At 37.2% G+C, this 22,227-nt stretch overlaps 1 protein-coding gene across 2 annotated transcripts in view; it reads right to left on the reverse strand.

Annotated features, from left to right (window-relative positions):
• Nucleotides 1-8,193: 8,193 nt before the first annotated feature.
• RYK (receptor like tyrosine kinase) overlaps nucleotides 8,194-22,227 on the reverse strand; it is an 89,198-nt gene continuing 75,164 nt past the window's right edge. For both annotated transcript variants that reach the window (XM_045539010.1, XM_045539001.1), the window contains exons 14-15: nucleotides 10,514-10,650; nucleotides 8,194-9,573 (exon numbers count right to left, since the gene is read on the reverse strand). In XM_045539010.1, the coding sequence (XP_045394966.1) occupies nucleotides 9,462-9,573; nucleotides 10,514-10,650 (249 nt within the window). In that variant the 3' untranslated portion in view covers nucleotides 8,194-9,461. The remainder of the gene's footprint in view (nucleotides 9,574-10,513; nucleotides 10,651-22,227) is intronic.

Consider the following 22,227-nt stretch of genomic DNA (forward strand, 5'->3'; position numbering starts at 1 on the left):
TCTTGCCAATGGAATATAAGCAAAAGTGATGTGTATAACTTCTCTATCATTTATCTAAAAGGAAGTGATTTGCTTTTCACTTCTGCTCTTGCCTTCTTCTAGAAGCTAGAACACTGATGTGGTGTGACCCAGCACTGGCCATGAAGCCACATTAACATAGCTGATTGGGAGGCAGAACAAGATGGAAGGGAACTGGGACTCTGAATGGCTCTGCAAAATGAGCTGCCCCACCAGTCTGGGCCACCCTCCTCCCTTTGTATTGTGACAAGAGAAATAAACATTTATCTTATTTAATCCAGTGTTGGTTATGGCAGATTCTACTACAGCCAAATTCATGGAGAAAAATGCCATAACCAAATCAGGGCAGTACCACTATAAAGTCCTTGTCTTCAACCTCAGCTGATCCCACTTTTACTCATTTTTGGTGAGCTCCCTTTCAATTTCCCTCAGTTATGGCTTCAAACTTTTAGGATGCTTAGAGGTCCCTACCCAGCCTCTTACTCTGAACCAACATACCAGCTCTCATGTCATTATAAATGCTGAGACCACCAAGTAGGGTCTCATAACACATCCTGCCCACCCCTGCAATCCTTTCCTCTCATCCCGATGGTACAGTGTCCTCCTCTCTGTGCTCTGGTCAGACTCCATCCCCTATGGACTACTTGTGCAACTATCTCAACCTCCATTTCCTCAGCTGTAAAATGGAAATGATTAACAATACTGCTTCACTTGACTGTCGTAAAGATTAAGCAAGATAATGCATGTAATTATAGCACAATGCCTAGTGCACAGTAAGCAACAGCCACCTGCCAATAACACTGCTAAAACAAATGTGATCATATTACCACCCAATGAAAGCTTTTACTGAATTTCCATAACCTCCAGAACAAAGTCTAAACTTCCGAATACGTTATGCTGTCATGGCTTCTCTGCCATTTACCCCTTGAATCTTCTCTTGCCACTCTGCCTTGAACACTATGTTCTGATAATACCAAACTGCCCACAGATCTAAAATAAATAAATAAAATTAACTTTTGCCCATTTGACAGATATATATTAAAATGCCCACCACTGGAGTGTTAGTGACTACTCCAATAAATTAAGTCCCCTTCCTGGAGAACACTTACCCCATAAAACATGCCAACATGGGAAAAAAAGAGCCTATTTTCCATCTTGTGTCTGGGAAGTGATACTGACTTCAGGTTCCTTATGTGTAAAATACAAGTTAGGTTACCCTCTTTTCATTTTTAAAATGTGATGCTATGTTAACATGGCTGTGGAAAAAACAATCTTTATATCTACTTTTAAATCGTATTATACTGTTTAGATGCACTAGGAGTGTCTCACATCCTGTGGAAAGAGAATGCAGTTCCTTTAAGAGGGGCATATGCTACATGAGCCAGATGGTGAGGCTGGCAACAAAGAGACACTGAAGACTGGGCGAGGCCCGGAGTGCCAAAGAGGAGGTGGAGAAGGGAAGCCCCGCAGTGTGGAGCCAGTCCAGGTTTCCACAAAGCTCAGCAGTGCCAGGCTCCTGTCTTCCTTTTCCTGCCTTCCCAGAAGAGGTGGGAAGGACCCTAAGGGAGTACTTACCACAAGACAAGAGTCTGCTTAGCTGACCAAGAATTCCTGTCAGGTCAAATAAAGCTGCCTTTCTCCTTTCAGCTAAGTCATCTGTGTGTCTTCCTGGGGAAGTGGGGGGAAGCGAAGGCCAGAGGGACGCTGCCTAGAGATTCCAACCCAAAACTTAAACACAGACTTATGAAGCGTTGCACTTCCGGATGAAGAAGATTATGGTCCAGTCAAATCCATTCTGGCCTGAGCCAGGTCGAGGCTAGAAGAACTTTATTCAGAATATTAACTCTGGTGCTTTTCTAGAGCCAGGACCAAGAAGAATTCCCTCTCAAGTCCACCAGAGTCTCCAGCACAGTATCCTGTTCTCTAAGTTATGCACACAACTTCTAAAGTGGTCTTTAGATGTATATTAAGTAATACTGTGATCAAATAATGTCAATTCAAAAATTAAGAAATATTATATGAATGCAAATATTGTCTAAATAAAGGCATATAACATAATGTAACAAATTCATGTTACACATCATTAATTTTTAAGCTTTTAGTAAGACTTTCAATAGAGACATACAGCAAATCTCTGATTTACCCCCAAAGGTCCTAGATAATCAGATCACAGAAAAAAGCTACCTGGTGGTAGGTACTGCATGCCAAATATTGAGAACATAAATACCTTTGCAAGCCCAAATCTATAAAGTGGTGGCAGAATTATGAACTGGTGGAAAATAGTAGGGCCAGAGTAATAGTAATCACAATGAAATACAGGGTAGGGTTTACTGAACAAAGGCTTAGAGACTAAAAAGTTAGGTAGTAATTCCTACCAGGCTTTCTCCTCAAACAATGGCAGTACTCACCAACTTAAAAACCGAGCTGACTGGGCACTTCCTAGGTCCACTAAGATTCTTCACAATCACTGCACTTCCTCTCATATCCGATAGAACTTTTGAAGCATTACATATATTACTGAAGGAGGCCAGATGCCAGTCAATTTCTGCACAGGGGCAGATATTGTTAGTTGACTGCCAACAGCGATCTCCCTTCCTTACCAATGGAAGCTCAATTTTGTTTAGGGCACGAACACAATCAACTAAAAACTCAATTTTCTTAAATGTGCATCAAGTAATGAATGAATAGTATATATCCATATAATGGAATATTTTTCAGAAATAAAAAAGAATGAAGTACTCATACATGCTGTAACATGAAGGAATCTTGAAAATTTATACTAAATGACAGACACAAAAGGCCGCATATTATATGATTCCATTAAATATGAGAGGTCCACAATAGGCAAATCTATACAGAAAGAAAGTAGATTAGTGGTTGCCTAGAGCTGGGGCTGGGGGTGGAATCAGGAGTGACTGTTAATGGGTATGGGGTTTCTTTTGGAGGTAATAAAAAATGAATTAGATTGTGGTGATGATTCTACAACTGCGTGAATATACTAAAACTCACTGCATTTATACACTTTAAATGGGCAATACGTGAATTATATCTCAATAAAGCTGTTCAAAAAACCTCAACAAAGCCAGGCATGGTGGCCTGTACCTGTAGTCCTAGCTACTTAGGAGGCTGGGGTGGGAGGATCGCTTGAGCTCAGGAGTTTGAGAACAGCCTGGGCAATATAGCAAGATCCCATCTCAAAAAAAGAAAAAAAAAGCCAAACAACAAACCAAACCAAAAACACCCAACAACAAAATCTAATTTCTTGGCATGCCTAATAGCTAGGAGTACCCACATGCTGCAGTTCTGGCTAGTAAGATGGTAGACGCATCCTACAGGAAGTTAGTAGTCTCCTCACAAAATGGACTCAGCTAACTCATGACTCTTGCCTTCTGCCTTTTCCCATTTTCCTATCTAGAGCAAGCTCTAGGCCCTGGGGGTCCCTAACAACCACAGCACGCTAAAGACGGCAGAGCAGAAAAAAAGGCAGGAGACTGGTAATGGATGACAACCTGGGATCACTGTGCCAGCCCCGGTTTCTCTCTCTGGATCCGTTACTGGAGAAAAATAGGCCTGCATTTGGTTAATTGATTATAGCTGGATTTCCATCACTTGCAGGTAAATGCTATCCCTAATGATGCAAGCCTATCTAATATCAGCCTATGCTTATTCTTGGAGCCAAGAAGCAAAAGGCAAAAAAGGAGATACAGAAATATGTGAAAAAGTTGATTCCAAATGTAACCTTCAGACACCATGGAGTTAATCTTAATTTCTTTGTTTTTAAGGGTAGTTATTTTATTTTCAAACCATACATGTTTTCCCAATTTTGATATCTCCACAGGAGAGTGCTCACCCCTCTAAAAACAAATCAATCATTAAAATATGTTTTAGTTTTGAAATATTGATAAGCCAAGTATGAACAAGTGACATATTATTTGTTCAAAGAGGAATAATTTCAAATATCATCAATTCCTATTTCTTGTTTTTTTTTAAAAAGTCTTTAACAGTATAACAAGAATATCTGGTCTTTGAAGGGTTAGGAGACATGTCCATTAAACCCTCTAGACCTGGTTAGCCTAAATTTCTTAAAGCACAGCACTATCAGGGAGAAGACAGAGGCCCACTGATACAGTTTACTTATATATATGATGCACGTAGTCAATATACTTATGCAGGACATCTGTGTGTCCCAAAGAATTAAGTTCAATGTTATCCTGAAATACTTAGGGCAAAAATGAAGAAGAATGAAGAATAACACCTAAAAAACAATCTTCCACTAAAGTCAATAAATTCCTTGATTTGGGATAATTATTTTCACGTATAACTCCAAATAAAGCTGACCTCGTGAAAGTATGAGACAGAATTTGCAATCAGGCTAATTATTCCTATGACCAAAGAAAAGGCAGGGAAAATGAAGTAAAAAGGTAGGGGAGGGACAGTGGGAGAGGACTTACGTCAATCTGAGGATGGGATATGGTCTTCCCTAACAACCCGTCACTTTTTAATTTAGCTTTATTGGTTTACATTACATAAAACTTAAACTCTTCAACCATGAGACAACGCTTTTAACGAATAAGACTTCTTCTTTGTAAGTCTAATTGCTCTCTTGTGAAAATTTAGATAACTTCACTCATCCAGTCATTAAAAGCACCACTTAAGCAATGGAGAGGCAGATCTGAGTAAAACACAAGTTCCTATCTTCAGGGAACTCACAGCTAAGTGGTAAAAATAAACCCCCATCTTACCTTTGTCAGAGTGCAAACCCAGGGAACAAGGCTGAAAAGAGAAGGGTAAGGTGTGAGAAGAGCCTTCTGGACACCCAGGCACAGTGGAGTGGAGCACCGCACTCTAAGACAAGGAACAGCACGTGCAAAGGAAAGCACACATGAAACAGCACGATGTGCTCAGACAGCAAGTAGCAAGTCAGTGAAACGGGAGAGTTGAGTGGAGACTGTGCATCTAGGAGTTCTGAACTCTACCCTGAAGACTTTGGGAAACTACTGAAGGGCTTAAGCAGGGACAGCAGCTCAGTTTTAGGAAGTGTTACCCCGGCAGCAGCAGCTGGCTGGAGGGGTTCAGGGCCAAGGCCAGGGAAGCAGCTACGGAGGCAATCTGGGCAGGCACTATAGCAGTGATGGTCTGAAGTTTTAGGGAAGCCAACTCAACAGAGGCAGACTCCCATATAATGAGACGGTGAAAGTTTTATGCCCATCTCCCTCCCCCATCCTTACATTTTTACGCTAACAATACCAACCTTCACCACAACCAAAGAGACTGGGGGCCAGACATGCTTGTGGACCAAATGACAAGAAAACGAGTGCCCAATACCCCAAAGGGATTTTTCTCCCTCTACTGGATCATTTCCATTAGCCTGTGAAACATTTTCTGGTATTGTATCTTCCTCTGGAAAACAAACACACTCTCTTCCCTGCCCCCGTAAAACCCCTTTGATCTCTTGTTATTGCTCCATTTCCCTTCACAGCAAAACTTTTCAACAGTGCTGAACACAGTAGGGCCTCCACTTCCCACCTAAATCCATATTTCCACTTGCTCCAATCCCCATGCTTTGGTCAGTAATCTCCATATTGCCAAATCCCATCAGGGCTTCTCTCTCCATTTTGAAACACTTTCTTCCCTGGGCTCCCACAACACCTCATTTTACTGCTTTTGCTTTTGCTTTTACCAACTAAAGTTGCTTCTTCTGGGTCTTTGTTTTGTTATCTCTTCCTTCACTGGATGAAACTAAATGTTGGAGTGTTCAGGACACAGCCCTAGGACCAACTATCTATCTATACACTCTCTCCTAAGGCAAGATCATCTACTACCAGGGCTTTAAAAACTGTCTATGTTAACGCTCCCACATTTGTATGTTCAATGAGACCTTTTCTCTGGGCAGCAGACTCTCATATATTAATTCAAAGTCTCCACTTAGACAATCAGTTGGCATCCCAAACACAGCTTCCAGCCAATTGCTGACTCCTCCTGCCAACGCAAACCCTGTTTCTCCTAAAGTTTTTCCCATCTCAGTATACAGTTTGGCCATAAAACCAGATACTCAAGCCCCAAGCCAACTATTAATAGTCAGAGCCCCTTTACTTTTTCATCCCACTGCCAACATCCAGTGGATCCAGGTCCTGGTACACCTTCAAAATATTATCTCTAATCTGCCCCTTCTCTCTATATCCCCACTACCCATAATGGTCAAAATTACTATCTTTTCTTTCGTGGACTATGCAACAGCTTCTTAAAGGGTCTCATTACTTCTACCTTTGCCTTCCTACAATCCAATCTTGACAAAAAGAGTTGGCATAATCTTTTCAAAATGACAAGTCAGATCATGTCACTCCTTATTTGAAAAACTCTTCAATGGATTCCCATTTTATCAGAATAAAATATAAATGTGTCCCATGGTTCACAAGGACTTGCTTTATTCATCTCTCAGACCTCACCTGGTACCACTCCTTTCCCTAAATACATTTTAGTCACACTGGCCTCTTTTTTCTTCGCTGGAGAATGGATAGACAAGGCTGAGACTGTCTGTTTGTTTATGCTTTAAGGCTTCTGCAATTATGTCCCTTCTACCTGAATCTTCTCATGGCTGGCTTTTTCTTGTCATTCAGATCTCAATTCAAAGCCATCTGTGCAGAGAAATCTGGCTAACCACAATATCTAAAGTTACTGTAATGCCACTCTGTTACTTCTATCACAGCACTTACCAAAATCGTATTTATGTTCATTATCTGTTTCTCCTAACTAGAATGTAAGATCTAGAAAAGGAGGAATGTCATCTGTCTTGTTCTCTGCATATCCTGAGCTGGGTATACAGTGGACAATCAATAAAGATATATTAAATGAATAACCTAATTCTCCTTGCATCTAGAAATAAAATTTTCTTACAACAGGAATGTTACAAGAAAGAACAGAATATAATGGACCTCTAGGTCACTAGTTCTAGCTCATAATATCATCTCTGTAATTTGTCAATTTGCATTCCTATAAAAATTGCATTTTCTGCAAAATCAGTAAAGTGTAAAAGTTCAGTAATAATCACAATCTATGACAAAACCACTTAAGAGGATAGCCATGGAAATCTTATAGTGGCTCTTTCGTTCCCATGTCAATGACTTCAACTAGCTTAGCAAGAAAAACCTACCAAAGCAAAAATACATGCATAAAATAAAAGCACTTAAAAACAAAAAAGATAAGATGAAAGGCACCATACCATCCCAACAAACTGAGAGCACCTCTTACTACCTGCTAACTGGAACTAGAAGTCAGAAGTCAACATTTACTTTTTTAAATGGATCTTGTACATAGAACTGTGATTTCTAAACAACACACTCATTTGAACACAAACAAAGAATGCACTGAGTGTTGGAAAGGACACTAGAGTTGAACCACTCCATGAGCATAATACATAGTAAGTGCTGTATTTGTTGATTGAATATCTTCTAAGAATGCAGGTTATGAACAAAAACATCTGTGATTTTATGATTAGTTCAAAGGAACTTTTTTCAGTCCTGTGAGTTGGGCACAGAGGTTCACACATATAATCCCAGCAACTTGGGAGGCTGAGGTGGGAGGATTGATTGAGGCTAGGAGTTGAAGACCAACCTTGGCAACGTAGCAAGATTCCATCTCTAAAAAAAAATTTTTTTTAATTAATTAAAAAAAATTAGCCAGGAGTGGTGTTGCGTGCTTATAGTCCCAGCTACTCAGGAGCCTGAGGTAGGAGATTGCTTGAACCCAGGAGTTTGAGGCTGCAGTCAGCTATGATCATGCCACTGCACTCCAGCCTGGGTGACAGCGAGACCTCATCTCTTAAAAAAACAAACAAACAAACAAACAAAAACCCAGTTATTCAAGGGACTGAGTATTTCATAAAACCAAAGAACTATTGTTAATAAACAGTACAGAGAAAATCATGCACTTGGCTTACTTAGGGGAGACTTACTTATGTACTGTGTGAGCTAATTTTACCTATGTACTGTGTGAGCTATTGACATTTCTCCAGATGAGCTGCTGAAATAAAGCTTCTTTAAAAACCATAAAAGCCACCACTGCCAAGCATTCTCCCTTACATACCTATGAGGATGGAGTAGTAGCAGACACCTGCAAGCCTAATTATTTAGGAGGACCATTCACCTCTGCCTTACGCCAAGTAAACCTCAGTATAAATACACACAAACCCCTAATTTTATTGGCTCTGGAGAAATGCTTCAGTATCATAATAGTTCCTGTAACAATAATAATTCCAACTTTTTATTAGAACCTGGAGGCTGAGTCAGCTGTAATGTGTTAGGACTTTGGAGCCTGAGTGAGACACTCATGAAATAAAACATGAATATCTAGCTGTTGCATGTCCAAAGACTTAATATATGCAAGAACTGTTCATTATGAGCAATATTTTCACTCCTGTCATAATATAAAACAAATCCTTTAATTTTTCAAGTGTTTTAAAAAACAATTTTATACTTAAGCCAGCCTTGAAGATAAGCACAAAATTTATCAGCTTACATTTTTTTTTAAACCACAATAATACAAGCACCCACTCTGTGCATAGCACTATTCTAGGTGCAATAAAAGGGAATCTTAACCTTAGAAACATGATTTCACTTTCTGGAATTGTGTTATCTCCTTTTCCAGAGAGTAAAAATAAATAAAATCACCATTGCTTACTATGGTCTTCCCCAATCCCCTTCTGGCTCACAGAAAGGCTAATTTCTGCCAAATTTAAGATGTAATGAACTCAGCTCTTATTTCTCCCAAAAATAAGAAAGCTTACTTTCTTATTTAAATAGGAAAGTTTACTTTTCCTAAAAAAGTAAACAATTTTCCATGCAAGAGCAGTCTGTTTCCAATAAGTATTAAAAAAAATTCTTTCAATTTTTTCCTCTAGCTTTCAAGTTTTCTTCTTACCTTTTCTTGTACAAGGCAAACCAGACGCCTTTTTACTATGTTTTCCTTTCTTAAGAAAAGTATTGTATCTTGAAGACAAACCATTTCCAAGAGTAGTGATAAAAATAATATTAAAAAAACTTTAAAGGTGAGTCACCTACATTACCTTGAAGTAAAAAAATAAAAAGCAGTTGGCACTAAGATAGCTATTCCAAATATCTGTGTCTAAACAATTAAAAAAAAACTGTTTATTTATTTTGTAAGAATGCACCCCTAGTCCAAAGTAACTATGTTTTAAAATAATTTTGGCCAAAAAATTTACAAAAACCCTTTCAGTTCAACCTAATAAAAGTGATATCTAGAAAATATTCCACATTATTAAGTCTGTCTTTAAAAGTTCAGATTCTAAAGCATTCCTAAGGCACGGTGTTCTGGAAGACAAATGTGCTTCTGCTGGCATTGTGACATATATGAAGTGTCCATGACAGGCTCCAGGTGAGCCCCGCCAGGCACCTTCCTCTTGATGCTATGGGATTTTGAGAGAAGAGTCAGACATAGGCTCCCAGGGCTGCATGGAACTCTGTAAGACACTGTACCAACTGCTGAAATTTGGGCCTCTCCTCTGGATCTAAGGCCCAGCAACAGGCCATCACAGCAAATCTGCAGAGAGACAAAAATGGAAAATTTGGGTAGTAATGACACAGTACCACTAACCTTTTGGTTAATTTGATGCCAGTTATGTTTTCTGTCTAAATGTGGGCATGGAAATGATGACATATTAAAAATGGATCAATTTTGCTATTGACAGTTCTAGAATGAAAGGAAGCTAAACCAAATTATTTGGATTACATGTGTGGATTTCAATTCTTCATGAAGGCATATCAAAAAGATTTCAGCAGATACAGAGATTTCATGTAAATACCTAAGCCACATTAATAACCTATGTTATATTTATGTTCTGAGAGAAAAAACTTGGAAGAAGAAGAAATTTTATCTAAGTTGTAAGAACTACAGTCCTCCTCCCCACCCCCCATTCCCACTGTATGGGAAGATTAGCTATGTAATGAAAGCAGGAAACAGAAAGCAACCATCTCGCTCACTAGCCCAGAATATCTTCCCTACCTATCAGTTGATACCAACTGGCAAGGCAAGATGACAATGAGAGGTTTTTTACAACTATCATACTATGTCCTTAAGGCTGTATAAACAAAAGTCAGGTCCTTACTCTATAAAGAATAACTAACACAGTATTCATAACTATGAATTCAAAACTCGTAACACAGTATTCGTAACTATAAATTCAAAACTCACAGTATTCAAAACTCATAAGTTTTCTCGCTATATCCATTAGTCTCTCAGACTAATTTGTAGTGCTTAGATTACATACTACCAATATAAGATGCTAGAAGTACTAATGTCAAATGCATGAAACAGTGAATGAATTTGCCTTGGTGGTTCTCTACAAGAGTCTAATTAAATCCAAAGAATCATTATTCTCAAAAGGGAAGGCTCTGTCTGAATATGAAAATCTGCTCCTCTTCTTTTATCCCAATACAGTAAATGGAATAAAACTCATGTCTTCAAGCTCAGAAAAACTCACAGTTCATCAGGACAGTTGATCGGCTGGGCTATTCGGTAACCATCTTTCAAGTATGCGGCCATTTCAAAGGGGTCGATGTCCACATAGGGTGTCTGGCCCAGAGTCATAAGCTCCCACAGCGTCACTCCAAAGGCCCACTAGGAAAGGAGCAGCAACACAATGAGGGGACAGTTAAAACAGCTGTCAGGGTGCTGCTGCCTACAGCCAACTATAGGCCAAAAATAGAAATTCAACTAACTCCTAAGAAAAGCTAAATATTACTTACAAAAAGGAGTCTATCATACCCAGTTAGTTTCTCTTGCTGGGACAAAAAAAGCATCCTTTAATGTGAATATTAAGTATCGTATATTCTAAGTATTAGATCTATTGGAAGGAACAGTTTTTATTGTTGATTATAAGCTGCACCACCCACAACCAAAATTATGTCTAACATTTTTCTAATATGAAAATTTGTAACTTTAAATCTTATAGTCTGTATTATTGAGGGGTGGAAAATGAACATAATTTAGTCTAATTAAAGGGAAGAGCATTCTGAGTACGTGAAATATGCAAATTAGGTAAAATATAACTCATGGATTTTAACCATATTTAAAAATTTAAATTAACAGATAAAAAGATCTTCCAACTTTGTGTAAGTAAAAGACCAGATTTATTTAAAATCAGCATGTGAACTACTGGCAGGAGCAGGAATGCTAAGCAGTGGCAACAGTGCCCAGTCATGGTCTGCTCGGGGTCCCCCAGTTTGGCCCAGCCCTGGCTGCACTGTGGCCCTGGAGGGCACGTGGAGGAAAGACAATATGTCTACACAGAGCTTCTGCCATGTGCTAGGAAGGACTCAGATTGGGGGCTCCCACTTATATCCTGCCATATGTGAACCCCAAGATCAGAACAACTGAAGCTAGATATGAAAAAGGATACCTGTGTATCATGGTATCAGATTATGAATGGCTACAAGTTCTAGGCATTTTGCATCCTTTAATATTCTCAACAAAACTGTGAGAATCATTGATATTATCCCAATTTCATAAGGTGAGGAAACTGAGGCTCAGAGAAGTAACTTGCCCAAAAATATGTTTTTTAATGAGTGAAAGAGAAAAAGTGGAAAAAAGGAAAAAAGAAAAATATCAAACACAAGTCAAATACAAGTCTGTTTATAAAATCTAAGCACAGTGCATTAAATTTTAGGTTATTATTTTTCAATAACAAAATCCAGAAATACTTCGTAAAACATAGGGATTTTTTAAAAGACTTGCATTAGTGATAATAGCTACATTTCTTATCAGAATCTATATAAACAAGAAAACAATGGAATGTTATCTTTTGAAATATTTTAAAAACTGTCAAGGAAAACTCTATATTAAGACAAAATACGTGTCAAAAATGAAGACAAAATACAGAGTTTTTTAGACAAACAAAAGCTGAGAAATTATGTCACCAACAGACCTGCACTGAGGGGGAGGGGGATAAAACTGTTCCCATTTAAGTACCTCTGAGCTAGATTGAACAAAGACAACAAAATTATTATCAGGAATGAAAGAGAAAACATCATTTCAGATCTTATAGACATCAAAAATTATTATGAACTCAATTGTATGCCAATACATTCAATAACTTAGATGAAATGAACAAATTTCTTAAAATACAAATTACTAAAACAGACACAACAGCAAACAGAAAATGTATACAGCCCTATATCTATTAATGAAATTGAATTCATCATTTAAAACCTTTCTACAATGAAAACTCCACATCCAATTTGCCTGGTGAATTCTATCAAACTTAAAAGAAAAAATAATAAACAAATCTATTAGTTTCCTAGGGCTACCATAACAAAATACCACAAACCAGTGGCTTAAACAACAGAAATTTATTGTCTCACAATTCTGGTGGCTAGAAGTCCAAAATTAAGGTGTCAGCAAGGCCATGCTCCCTCCAAAACCTGTAGGGGAGAATCCATCCTTGACTATTCTGAGTTTTTGGTGGTTTCCAGCAACCCTTGATATTCCTTGGTTTGTGGCTGCAGCACTTCAATGATCTATCTTCATATGACATTCTCCCCTCATGTGTCTATCTCCCTTCTCTTCTTAGGATGCCAGTCATATTGGATTAGAGTCCACGCTAATTGATATGATCTCATCTTAATGTTACATTTGCAATGACCCTATTTCCAAATAAGGTCACATTCTGTAGTACCAGGGCTTAGGGCTTCAACCTATTTTGGGGAGGAACACAATTCAGTCTACTACAGAATCCTACACAAACTCTTTCAGAACAGAGAGAAGGAAGGAACACTTCCCAATCATTTTGAGAGCAGCATTATCCTAAATATTAATACCAAAACCAAAGTATTCAGTCTTTTGGAACCTAATATTGTTTTCATTAACAGTGATCATTCATGTGGAGCAATGTCCAATGTTAAGGTCTATGTTTGGGAGGAGGAGACGCATAGGGGACAGGTGGAGAAGGATGTATAGTTTTAAAATCTCCATAGAGAACTGGAGCCTAAACTTCTCGTAAGCCTACTGGGATGTTCTATTCTGGCTAAAAAGGGAAAAATGATTTCAAATTAATAAAAGTTAAATAACAGTGCCTGCTCACATCTAGTTATTTGCCTATCTTAAAATCTTACTTCTATATGAAATCTTAATGTTCACAGTATTGCTTAATTTTAAAAATAGTATCCAATTTCCAAAGAGAAGGTAATTTACTACACAGATGGAACAGAGCCCAAAGAAGTGAAACAGGTTGGAAAGGTGTTCCCATCCCTTCTTCCTGAGATGAAACAGGTCTGTTCTTATTCACTGATTGTGGCAGAGCTGTGGGGAATAAATAATAAAACTAGATTTTGGAGGAAGAAACAATGGGAATTGGTGAAAAGTAGATACTGCCACTTTGTACACAGGGAATGATTCCATTCACTGACAAGAGAAGTACATCATAACTTCTGGCTGTAAGGGACTTTGACAGTAATGTTGGCAGTATCTGAGATCTGGAGTTGTACACAAATACCATGACAGCACAATGTGCATAAGCTGACTTTTAAAAGTTACTTCTTTCACAGAGTTTTGTCCACATTATCACTAAACATTCACCTAATGTTCTCACATTACACACATATTGTAACACTAAAAGACACCATAAAAAAGAACAATTAAGCCAAAGGGTACACTGCAGTTTCATTTCCTTAAACCAACAAAAGTGATTAATTATATGTTTGCTAACCAACCCTTAAAAAAATAATCAGGACAAAATGGCACAAGGATGATTTGTGGAAAACTTTTTCTCTAAAGTCTTCTGATAACTGAATGATTAAAAATTTAGATAGACTTATTTTATAATTTCCTTCTGTTTGACGTCGTTGGAAAGGGGGCGATAAGAAGGTCAAGCTGTTCTTTCCAGAGTTTTATGAAAGACTGCAGCTATGTCCATTTAAAGAACATTTAGAGAGTAACAATGTTCTTCCATTCATCTTATTCCTCTCCTCCCAACTTGTGTTATTTTATAGCTTTTTAAAATAGAGGACATAAAACACTTTTTCCACTAAAACATACATGGATGTGGCTTGTCAAAAGCATATAAATTCTCTTTTTCTTTTAATGTAGTGCTACATAAAGTTGGGGCTACTGAATTAAGAGATTTCTTTTTTTTTTTGAGACAGAGTCTCACTCTGTTGCCCGGGCTAGAGTGAGTGCCATGGCGTCAGCCTCGCTCACAGCAACCTCACACTCCTGGACCTAAGCGATCCTACTGCCTCAGCCTCCCGAGTAGCTGGGACTACAGGCATGCACCACCATGCCCGGCTAATTTTTTCTATATATATTTTTAGTTGTCCAGATAATTTTTTATTTCTATTTTTAGTAGAGACGAGGTCTCGCTCAGCCTGGTCTCGAACTCCTGACCTCAAGCGATCCACCCGCCTCGGCCTCCCAGAGGGCTAGGATTACAGGCGTGAGTCACCTCGCCCGGCCTGAATTAAGAGATTTCTATTCATTACTTCAGGAACTTATAATGCAAGGCTCACTTCAGTATACTACATACTGTCAAGAAAAAACTTTCACCCAAATTTAAATTATCTTATTTGACAATAGTAAATGTATGATCAGGTGTTTCATGGCTAGGCCTTTCTGTTAATACTAGAAACCTAACCTCTCTTTGTCACATACAGACATGGGTTCAGATAACCAAACTGCAATTAAATGAACCTAGGTCACGTGCTTCCCAAGCTTGACCAATGAGAAGAATCATCTGGGTGCTTGTTAAAAGTACAGATTCCCCAATTCTATCCTAATAATTCTGAAGCCTGGAACATTTTAAACAAGAGTCCTAACAGGGTCTTAAGATCCAGCAAATTTAGCAGCTAGTCTTAGATATGTTAGCAGTAGTGACCAGGTAGCAAAGACAGTTTTGGGGTGTTTGTTTTTGAGACAGGGTCTTGTTCTGTCTCCTGGGCTATCGTGCAGTGGGGCATCATCACAGCTCACTGCAACCTCAAACTCCTGGCCTCAAGCAATCCTCCTGCCTCAGCTTCCCAAGACTATAGGGGTACACCACCATGCCCAGCTAATTTCTTCTACTTTTTTTAGAGACAGGGTCTCACTCTTGCTCAGGCTGGTCTCAAACTCTTGGGCCCAAGTGATCCCCTACCTTGGCCTCTCAGAGTGCTAGGATTACAGGTGTGAGCCACCATGCCAGCCGCAAAGACAGCTTTTATTTTATTTTTACTGTAATACAGCTGACATACAATAAACTGTACATAAAGTAGTCAATTTGGTTAAGTTCTGACATATGAACACACTCTAAAACCATTGCCACAATCAAGATAATGAACATATTCATCTTCTCCAAAAGATTCGTCCTCCTTTGATCCCTTTCTCCCTCCACCCACCACCACCTCAACTATTCCCGAGTACCCATTAACCTGCTTTCTGTCACTACAGATTAGTTTGCATTTTCTAAAATTTTATATAAATGGAATTATTCAAACTGTATACTTTTCCTAGCTTCTTTCACTCAGAATAACCACACTGAGATTCACACATGAGGTAGAATATATCAACAGTTCATTCCTTTTTGTTGTTGAAGAGTAGACCATTATATGAATGTAACAGTTTACCCCTTTACCTGTTGATGGACATTTAGATTATTTTCAGATTTAACTACTAAAAATAAAGCTGCTATGAATATGTGTATACAAGTGTTGGTAAGGATGTTTGTTTTCATTTATCAAGGAACAAAATGACCGGATATGGGGGGGGTGTGAGTGTGTATAAATAAATAAATATATATATATATTTAACATTTTAAGAAAGTAACAGACTGTGTTCCAGAGTGAATGCACCGTATGTTCCCACCAGCAGTGTAAGAGAGAGCCAGCTCCTCTATGTCCTTGCCAATACTTGGTATGGTCAGTCTTTTCAATTTTAGCCAGATTAATGGTTTTGTAATGGTATCTTACTGTGGTTTTATTTTGCATTTCCCTAATGACTAACCCTGTTGATAATATTTTTCAAACTTGGAGAGAACATCTTAAGTTTTCTGACCAATAAAAAAAGGTATACCTCTCCACTTATGTGTCTTCTTTAATTTCTCTCAGCAACGTATTGCAGTTCTCAACGTATAGTTCTTTCACATTTTTTGTCAAATTTATTCCTAAGAATTTTATATTTTTTGATATTATTAAATGTTTTATTTAAAATTTTAATTTCCTATTATTTATTGTTAGTGTACAGAAGTACAATTGATTTTTATACATTGATTTTGTATCCTGTAAGCTTTCTAAACTCACTTATTAGTTCTAGTAGCTTTTTTGTACATGATACTGGATTTTCTACATAGGTGATCATATTGTCCCACAAATAAAGAGTTTTACTTTGTCCCATCCAAGCTTTTCTTGCCTTAGTGTAGTGGTTACAACCTCAAGTATAGTGCTGAACAGAAGTAATGAGTGGGTATCCTTGTCTTGTTCCTGGTATTAGATAAAGAGAATTCAGTCTTTCACCATTAAATACAATGTTACTATAGGGTATTTTTTGTGGATGCCCTTTATCAGGCCCAGACTGGATGGCCAGGGGGACGTGGCTGTCTCCACTTAGGCTTCAAAGGGTGGGGCTGCCTCTCCAGGTCTGGTGGGCCAAGATGCCCCTGCCCAGTGCTTCTGAGGTGGGGCCTGGCAGAGAGCCGCTGAGGTGATTTCCCACCCAGCTATGGGGGTGCTATTACCACCCCAGTAGACCTGGAAGGCAAGCATTAAGCCAAATAATTATTTTTGAGTCTTATGATTTAATATGGTTTGCCCTGTTAGGTTTTGGACTTACTTGGGCCCATTACCCCTTTCTTCTGTCCTATTTCTCTCTTTTGGGATGGATATGTCCACCCAATACCTGTCCCACCATGGTATTTTAGAAGCACATAACTTATTTGATTTCATAGGTTCAGAATTGGAGAGAAATTTGCCTCAGGATAAATTGTACATTGAGGCTTGTGCATACCTAATTTAGATGATATTTAGATAAGACTTTGTACTTAAGAATTCAGAACCGATACTGAAACAAGTTAAACCTTTTAAAGCTGTTGGGATGGAATAAATGTATTTTGCATGTAAGGACATGAATTTTGTGGGGGTCAGTGGCAGAATGTGATAGACTAATGTGTCACCTCCAAATTCATATGTTGAAATCAAAACCTCCAAGTGATAGTATTAGGAGTTGGGGCATTTGGGAGGTGATTAGGTCGTGAGGGTGAAGCCTTCATTAATGCAAGTGGTGCCCTTATAAAACAGACCCTCAGAGAGCTCCCTTGCTCCTCATGTCACATGAGGACATATAGAGAAGACAGACATTTATGAACCAGGGAGGGGCCCCCCAACAGACCGAGTCCACCAACACCTTGATCTTGGACTTCCCAGACTCCAGGACTGTGAGAAATAAATGTTTGTTGTTTAAGCTACCCAGTTTATGGTAGTTTGTTATAGTAGACCAGATGCACTAAAACACTACCTCAACTTCAAAACTTGGCAATCTTTTTAAGCACAGAATGTCACACATGACTGAAAAGAGAATACTTCTGCTGTGAATCTGTCCTAGGTTCTGTGATTAGGAAAGACAGAGGCACCATTACTGGATGGCTACCAGGCCATCACAAGTATCTGTTATTTACGGCACTTTTCTCCACTGTACCAGGTGCTTAGACATTACTCCATCAGAACACTGGGGCTATCTGAAGGGAGTATTAAACAGAATGATAAGGGCAAGGCTCTAAAGGAATGGAAACGAAAGAGATGTTCATAAGATTTTGTGAGTAAAATATCCTGAGGAGAGCCAACTACAGAAAATACACCCAGAGCAACTACTTGATCAAAGGATAGCAAGCGCTCACTTCTGAAAACATAGTAACTATTCTTATTCTCATTCCAAGGAAATACTAGGATGATTAAAATACTATTAAATAAAACTAAATATCTTCTTTATATTAATAATATTACATTTTAAATCTTTATTTCCTAATGTCTGAAATGATCCTTGCACCTGTAGATTTTTCTTCATGTCTTTAATATTAATTCTTCTTAACATCAACTTAATACCTAAATAATAGGTCTAAGATTGTTGATATGTAAAAATCTACAACCATAAAGGAAACAAGTGACTATCAGGAATCTAAGCATTACTCTAAAATTAATAATGAAAAAATAATTAAACAAAGTTTAAACTGTACGTTTAAAAATAAGAAGCATCCTCTGATAACCCTAGCTTTCTCTTCAATACCACAGTAGTTCAACAGAGCACTCTTCATAGGTATGTTATAAACGTCACGCTATCCTGCTCACGTTTGCTCAGGGTATGGCAATGATCTTTCACAGCACTGGGCAAAGAGAAAGTAATATGAAGCAATATGTTGCAGAGGTAGCCTCTGGATAACTTTACAGATTTCTTTCCTTTTTCTAGGTAATTATTAATGTTCACAGAATAAATAATGCAAAGGCACGAGGAACACATTTTTATTTGCCTTACCCCTAAAAACTATTCAAATACCTTAAAAAACGATCTCTTAATTGACATAAATCACTCTAATAAGATTGGCATGGAAGTCATTTCCTTGACTTGTTTTTCCCAAGAAAATGCTTTTTAAACACAATGTAATACATAAAACCAAGAAAACCAACAAGAAAGAAACTCTTAACTATGCATTGCTGATTGCATTTAGTCTCTTAATAGAAGGTAGTCTCCTAACAGTAGAATTACGTTAGCTACTATAATTAGCTAAATAATTCAAAGAAGACATAAATCAAAAAATGTTTTCAAATAAAGGAAAAGAAAGTCACATTAAAAAAATCTATGTTAGTATCCACATTTGATAAAAACAGAATAAAAACAATATCCAGAAATTCATAAGAATGTATGATGACGTCACATCTTGGAATAAAATTAGAAAGACATTTATAACTAGTCAAATTTAGTTGTGCATATTTCCTAAGCTGAACAGTTAAAAGTTGATATTAACATTGTAAGAATCTTGACACACTGAAATAGTGAATCCTTCCAGTAAAAATTGTGAAAACACAACCCAGACAAGCAATGTATTATTTTTATGATGGAAAACATTAATGTGTTTCGAAACAAATCATATCGATTTTTTAACCATAAAAAATGCAAAAATGTTAAGGGTATTTTAAAGAACAGAGAAAATGTTCCCTCCAAGGCAGCCCTATCATTTGTTGGGTGCTACATTTCCATCTAAAAATACGTATTTTACATGTATATAGACTCTGGTGGGAGTGGGGTTACATTACTTATTTTTGCATATGACTCTGCAAAAGCTTTTCAGCCCAAAAATAGAATATTAAATGTGGTGTTTAAACCCCCAACTCCACCCATAAAGGAAAAGGGGGAACAGAACATAATGATTACGTGTACACATTTTCAATGCAAATGTTAAAAAGCTATCTTTAACACTTGTGATTTAAAAATACTTTAAGAATTCAAAAAATATTCAATCCTCCAAAACTAAAATGCAGGATTTTTACACTAACAGTCACATCATAGTCATGGAAAATAGAAGGGTGATCCTAGCCCTTTCAATCTCAATTATCCAAGGCAAAAGATATTTAAAGGATGTGTGTGTGTGTGTGTGTGTATATATATTTAAAGGGAACAAATTTATAAGAATCTAAAGAAAAATCTGAGCATTTTAGGAGTTAAATATAAACAATGTTAAATGTAAATCAAAGGGTATTCTTACCACCACATGCTTACTAAGTACAACTCAGAAGAATCTGGGTCATACAGACATTTAAAGATGTTTATGCCAAGAAACTCTAAAAGTAATTATGATTTTAAAGTAATTCTCCTGTTAAGTTCTCACTATTATGTTAATGGTGATTTTTAAAATAAAGCTGTCAAGTGAACAAGCAGCAACAAAGTATTTGGTTTAACTGCATTATGATGAAGGCAGATTCTTACATAAAATGTGAGAAAAGAAAGAACTTTCACCTGAGGAATGTGAGTCCATTTAAATTATTAGGCCTAGAGAGACATTAAAATGAGACAGCAATTACATTTTATTTTTCCCTCGAGCTATATATTTATCTTTTGAAACTGCTTGCTATTGTCACAAGTAGCTATAAATTAACCTAAAAATACTGCAATGAACACTATTACCCACATGCTATAGCTTAACAATGCATAGCCAATCCCTAATCAATGTTATTTCTGTAAACCAATGAAAATTCCTGACAAACAATTTTGTATTATCCCACTCCCTGTTCCCCTTTTTTGCCTTTAAAAATCCACTTGTACTGCTGCTAATCAGAGTGTATGTTTAAGGCAACTGGAATCTATGCTCCCAGGTTGTAATCATCAAGTTTGGCTCAAGTAAACTCTCCAGTGGAATTAATTTTGCCTCAGCTTCTTCCTTTTAGGTTGACAAATATCACAACTACAAAAATAACTAATTCTAATACGATTTTGAAATGTTGTGCTTAACTAACATGAACTTCACCAGCTAATACAGAGCAATGAATCTAGCTGAAGAGCTGTCAATCACACTGCTTGAAGATGTATTATTAATTACAGTCTCATTTGTTGAAAGTCTAATTTAATTTTCACTCTGGAATTCCTGGGAAATATTTGATCATAACTATAATAAAAAAGAATTCCTATCATTGCTGAATTAGACAATGGAATACCTACACAGAAATAAATACATTAAATTAAGTAATGCATATTTTGGGGGCCTCCACCACGCAAGCAAACAACACTACTGGCCATCTTGTGCACTACTCTGAAGTATCAGCTATCAGTACTCCTTTTTCTAAGAGAAAAAAAATCTCTAATCTCATGAAGTTACATGAAATACTTACGGACTGTCCTCTAAGAAATATCTTCTATTTTTTTCCCATAAAACTAGTTTTGGGTTCACCACAATGCCATCTCATTTCAGCGAAGGAAACTATACTACATTTCAATGAGTAACAAAATAAGATTTTAAAATCAACCACTGAAAAAAATATTAACATCTCAAAGAGATGACTGAATTCATCTTTTTAATTGACTGTGGAATGAAATTTCCAAAGTAATACTCAGAAAAGTTTCTTTTACATTTCTGCATTCAAAAATGTTTAAATGTAGGCTTTTTTACTAAAGGAGTGAGTTTGAAAACCACATAGTTCTAATTCAACTGAAATTATGTTTTAAAACTACGTTCTAAAACCTAAGTTAAATCCATTTTTCCCCCTTTGAAAACAACTTTTTTTAATGTAGAAGCTGGTAAACGATTCCAGCTATAATTCAGCACTTCTGAATAAAAATTTGGCAACTCTAAAACCAAACAGCTTATCAAAGAGTAGAATTGGTCCTTATTGTCATTCAATATAACAGCTGTATACTCACCTAAAATCAAATTGTTTTCCCTCTATATATTATTTGAAAAAAATCAAAATCAAAACCAAAAATGCAACCCCTTCCTCCCCAAAAAAGCGCAGGTTCTCTTTAGATAACCATTAAAACTATGTAAGTTGCTTTGCATATTTCTATTGACTTACTCGGAAATTTAGCTTCTAGATATTAATGTTATAGAGTTTTATTTTATCATCAAAGCTCTGAAAAAAACAGACTAGGCTTAGTTCCCCACGGCTATACAAGCTGAACCCTAGGGTTCAGTGTCTAAGAGTCTGGCTATATCTCCCTCACCTGCCACCCACCACCTGCCATGCCCCATGCCTCTCTGGCCAGGAGATGCTGTGGGCAACGTGAAGCACGTTTCCATCCACCATTAACCTCCGCAGGAGCTCTGTGAAGCAGATGACATCCTTTCCCATAATCATTCATATTTACTCTGCTTATTTCACAAGTGTCAGATAAGTCATTTTCAGAGAGTAGTTGATCTTAAGTTAAAACAAAGTATTTTGAAGATATATACAATAAAAGACCTTAAAGAAAGTAGAAAAAAACTATATAAGTAAATTGTTTATTCATATCAATTGAATACATTTTATCAAGATACTTGGTATATAAAAGGAGCAATATATCAAATAGCACCTAGTTTCTAAAAAAGAAAAAAAGTTAAGATTGTAATTAACAAAAAGGTTTTCCCCCTTACCAAATTATTCTCATTTCAAAGATTTTAAATTGGAATATCAGTTTTTCAATAAGGAAACCATAGAAAATTTCAATTAACGAGTGTCATGAGCTGAATGGTTGCCCCAAAGATATGTCCATGTC

The sequence above is a fragment of the Lemur catta genome, chromosome 1, assembly GCF_020740605.2.
Source record: "Lemur catta isolate mLemCat1 chromosome 1, mLemCat1.pri, whole genome shotgun sequence".
Lineage (NCBI taxonomy): Eukaryota > Metazoa > Chordata > Mammalia > Primates > Lemuridae > Lemur > Lemur catta.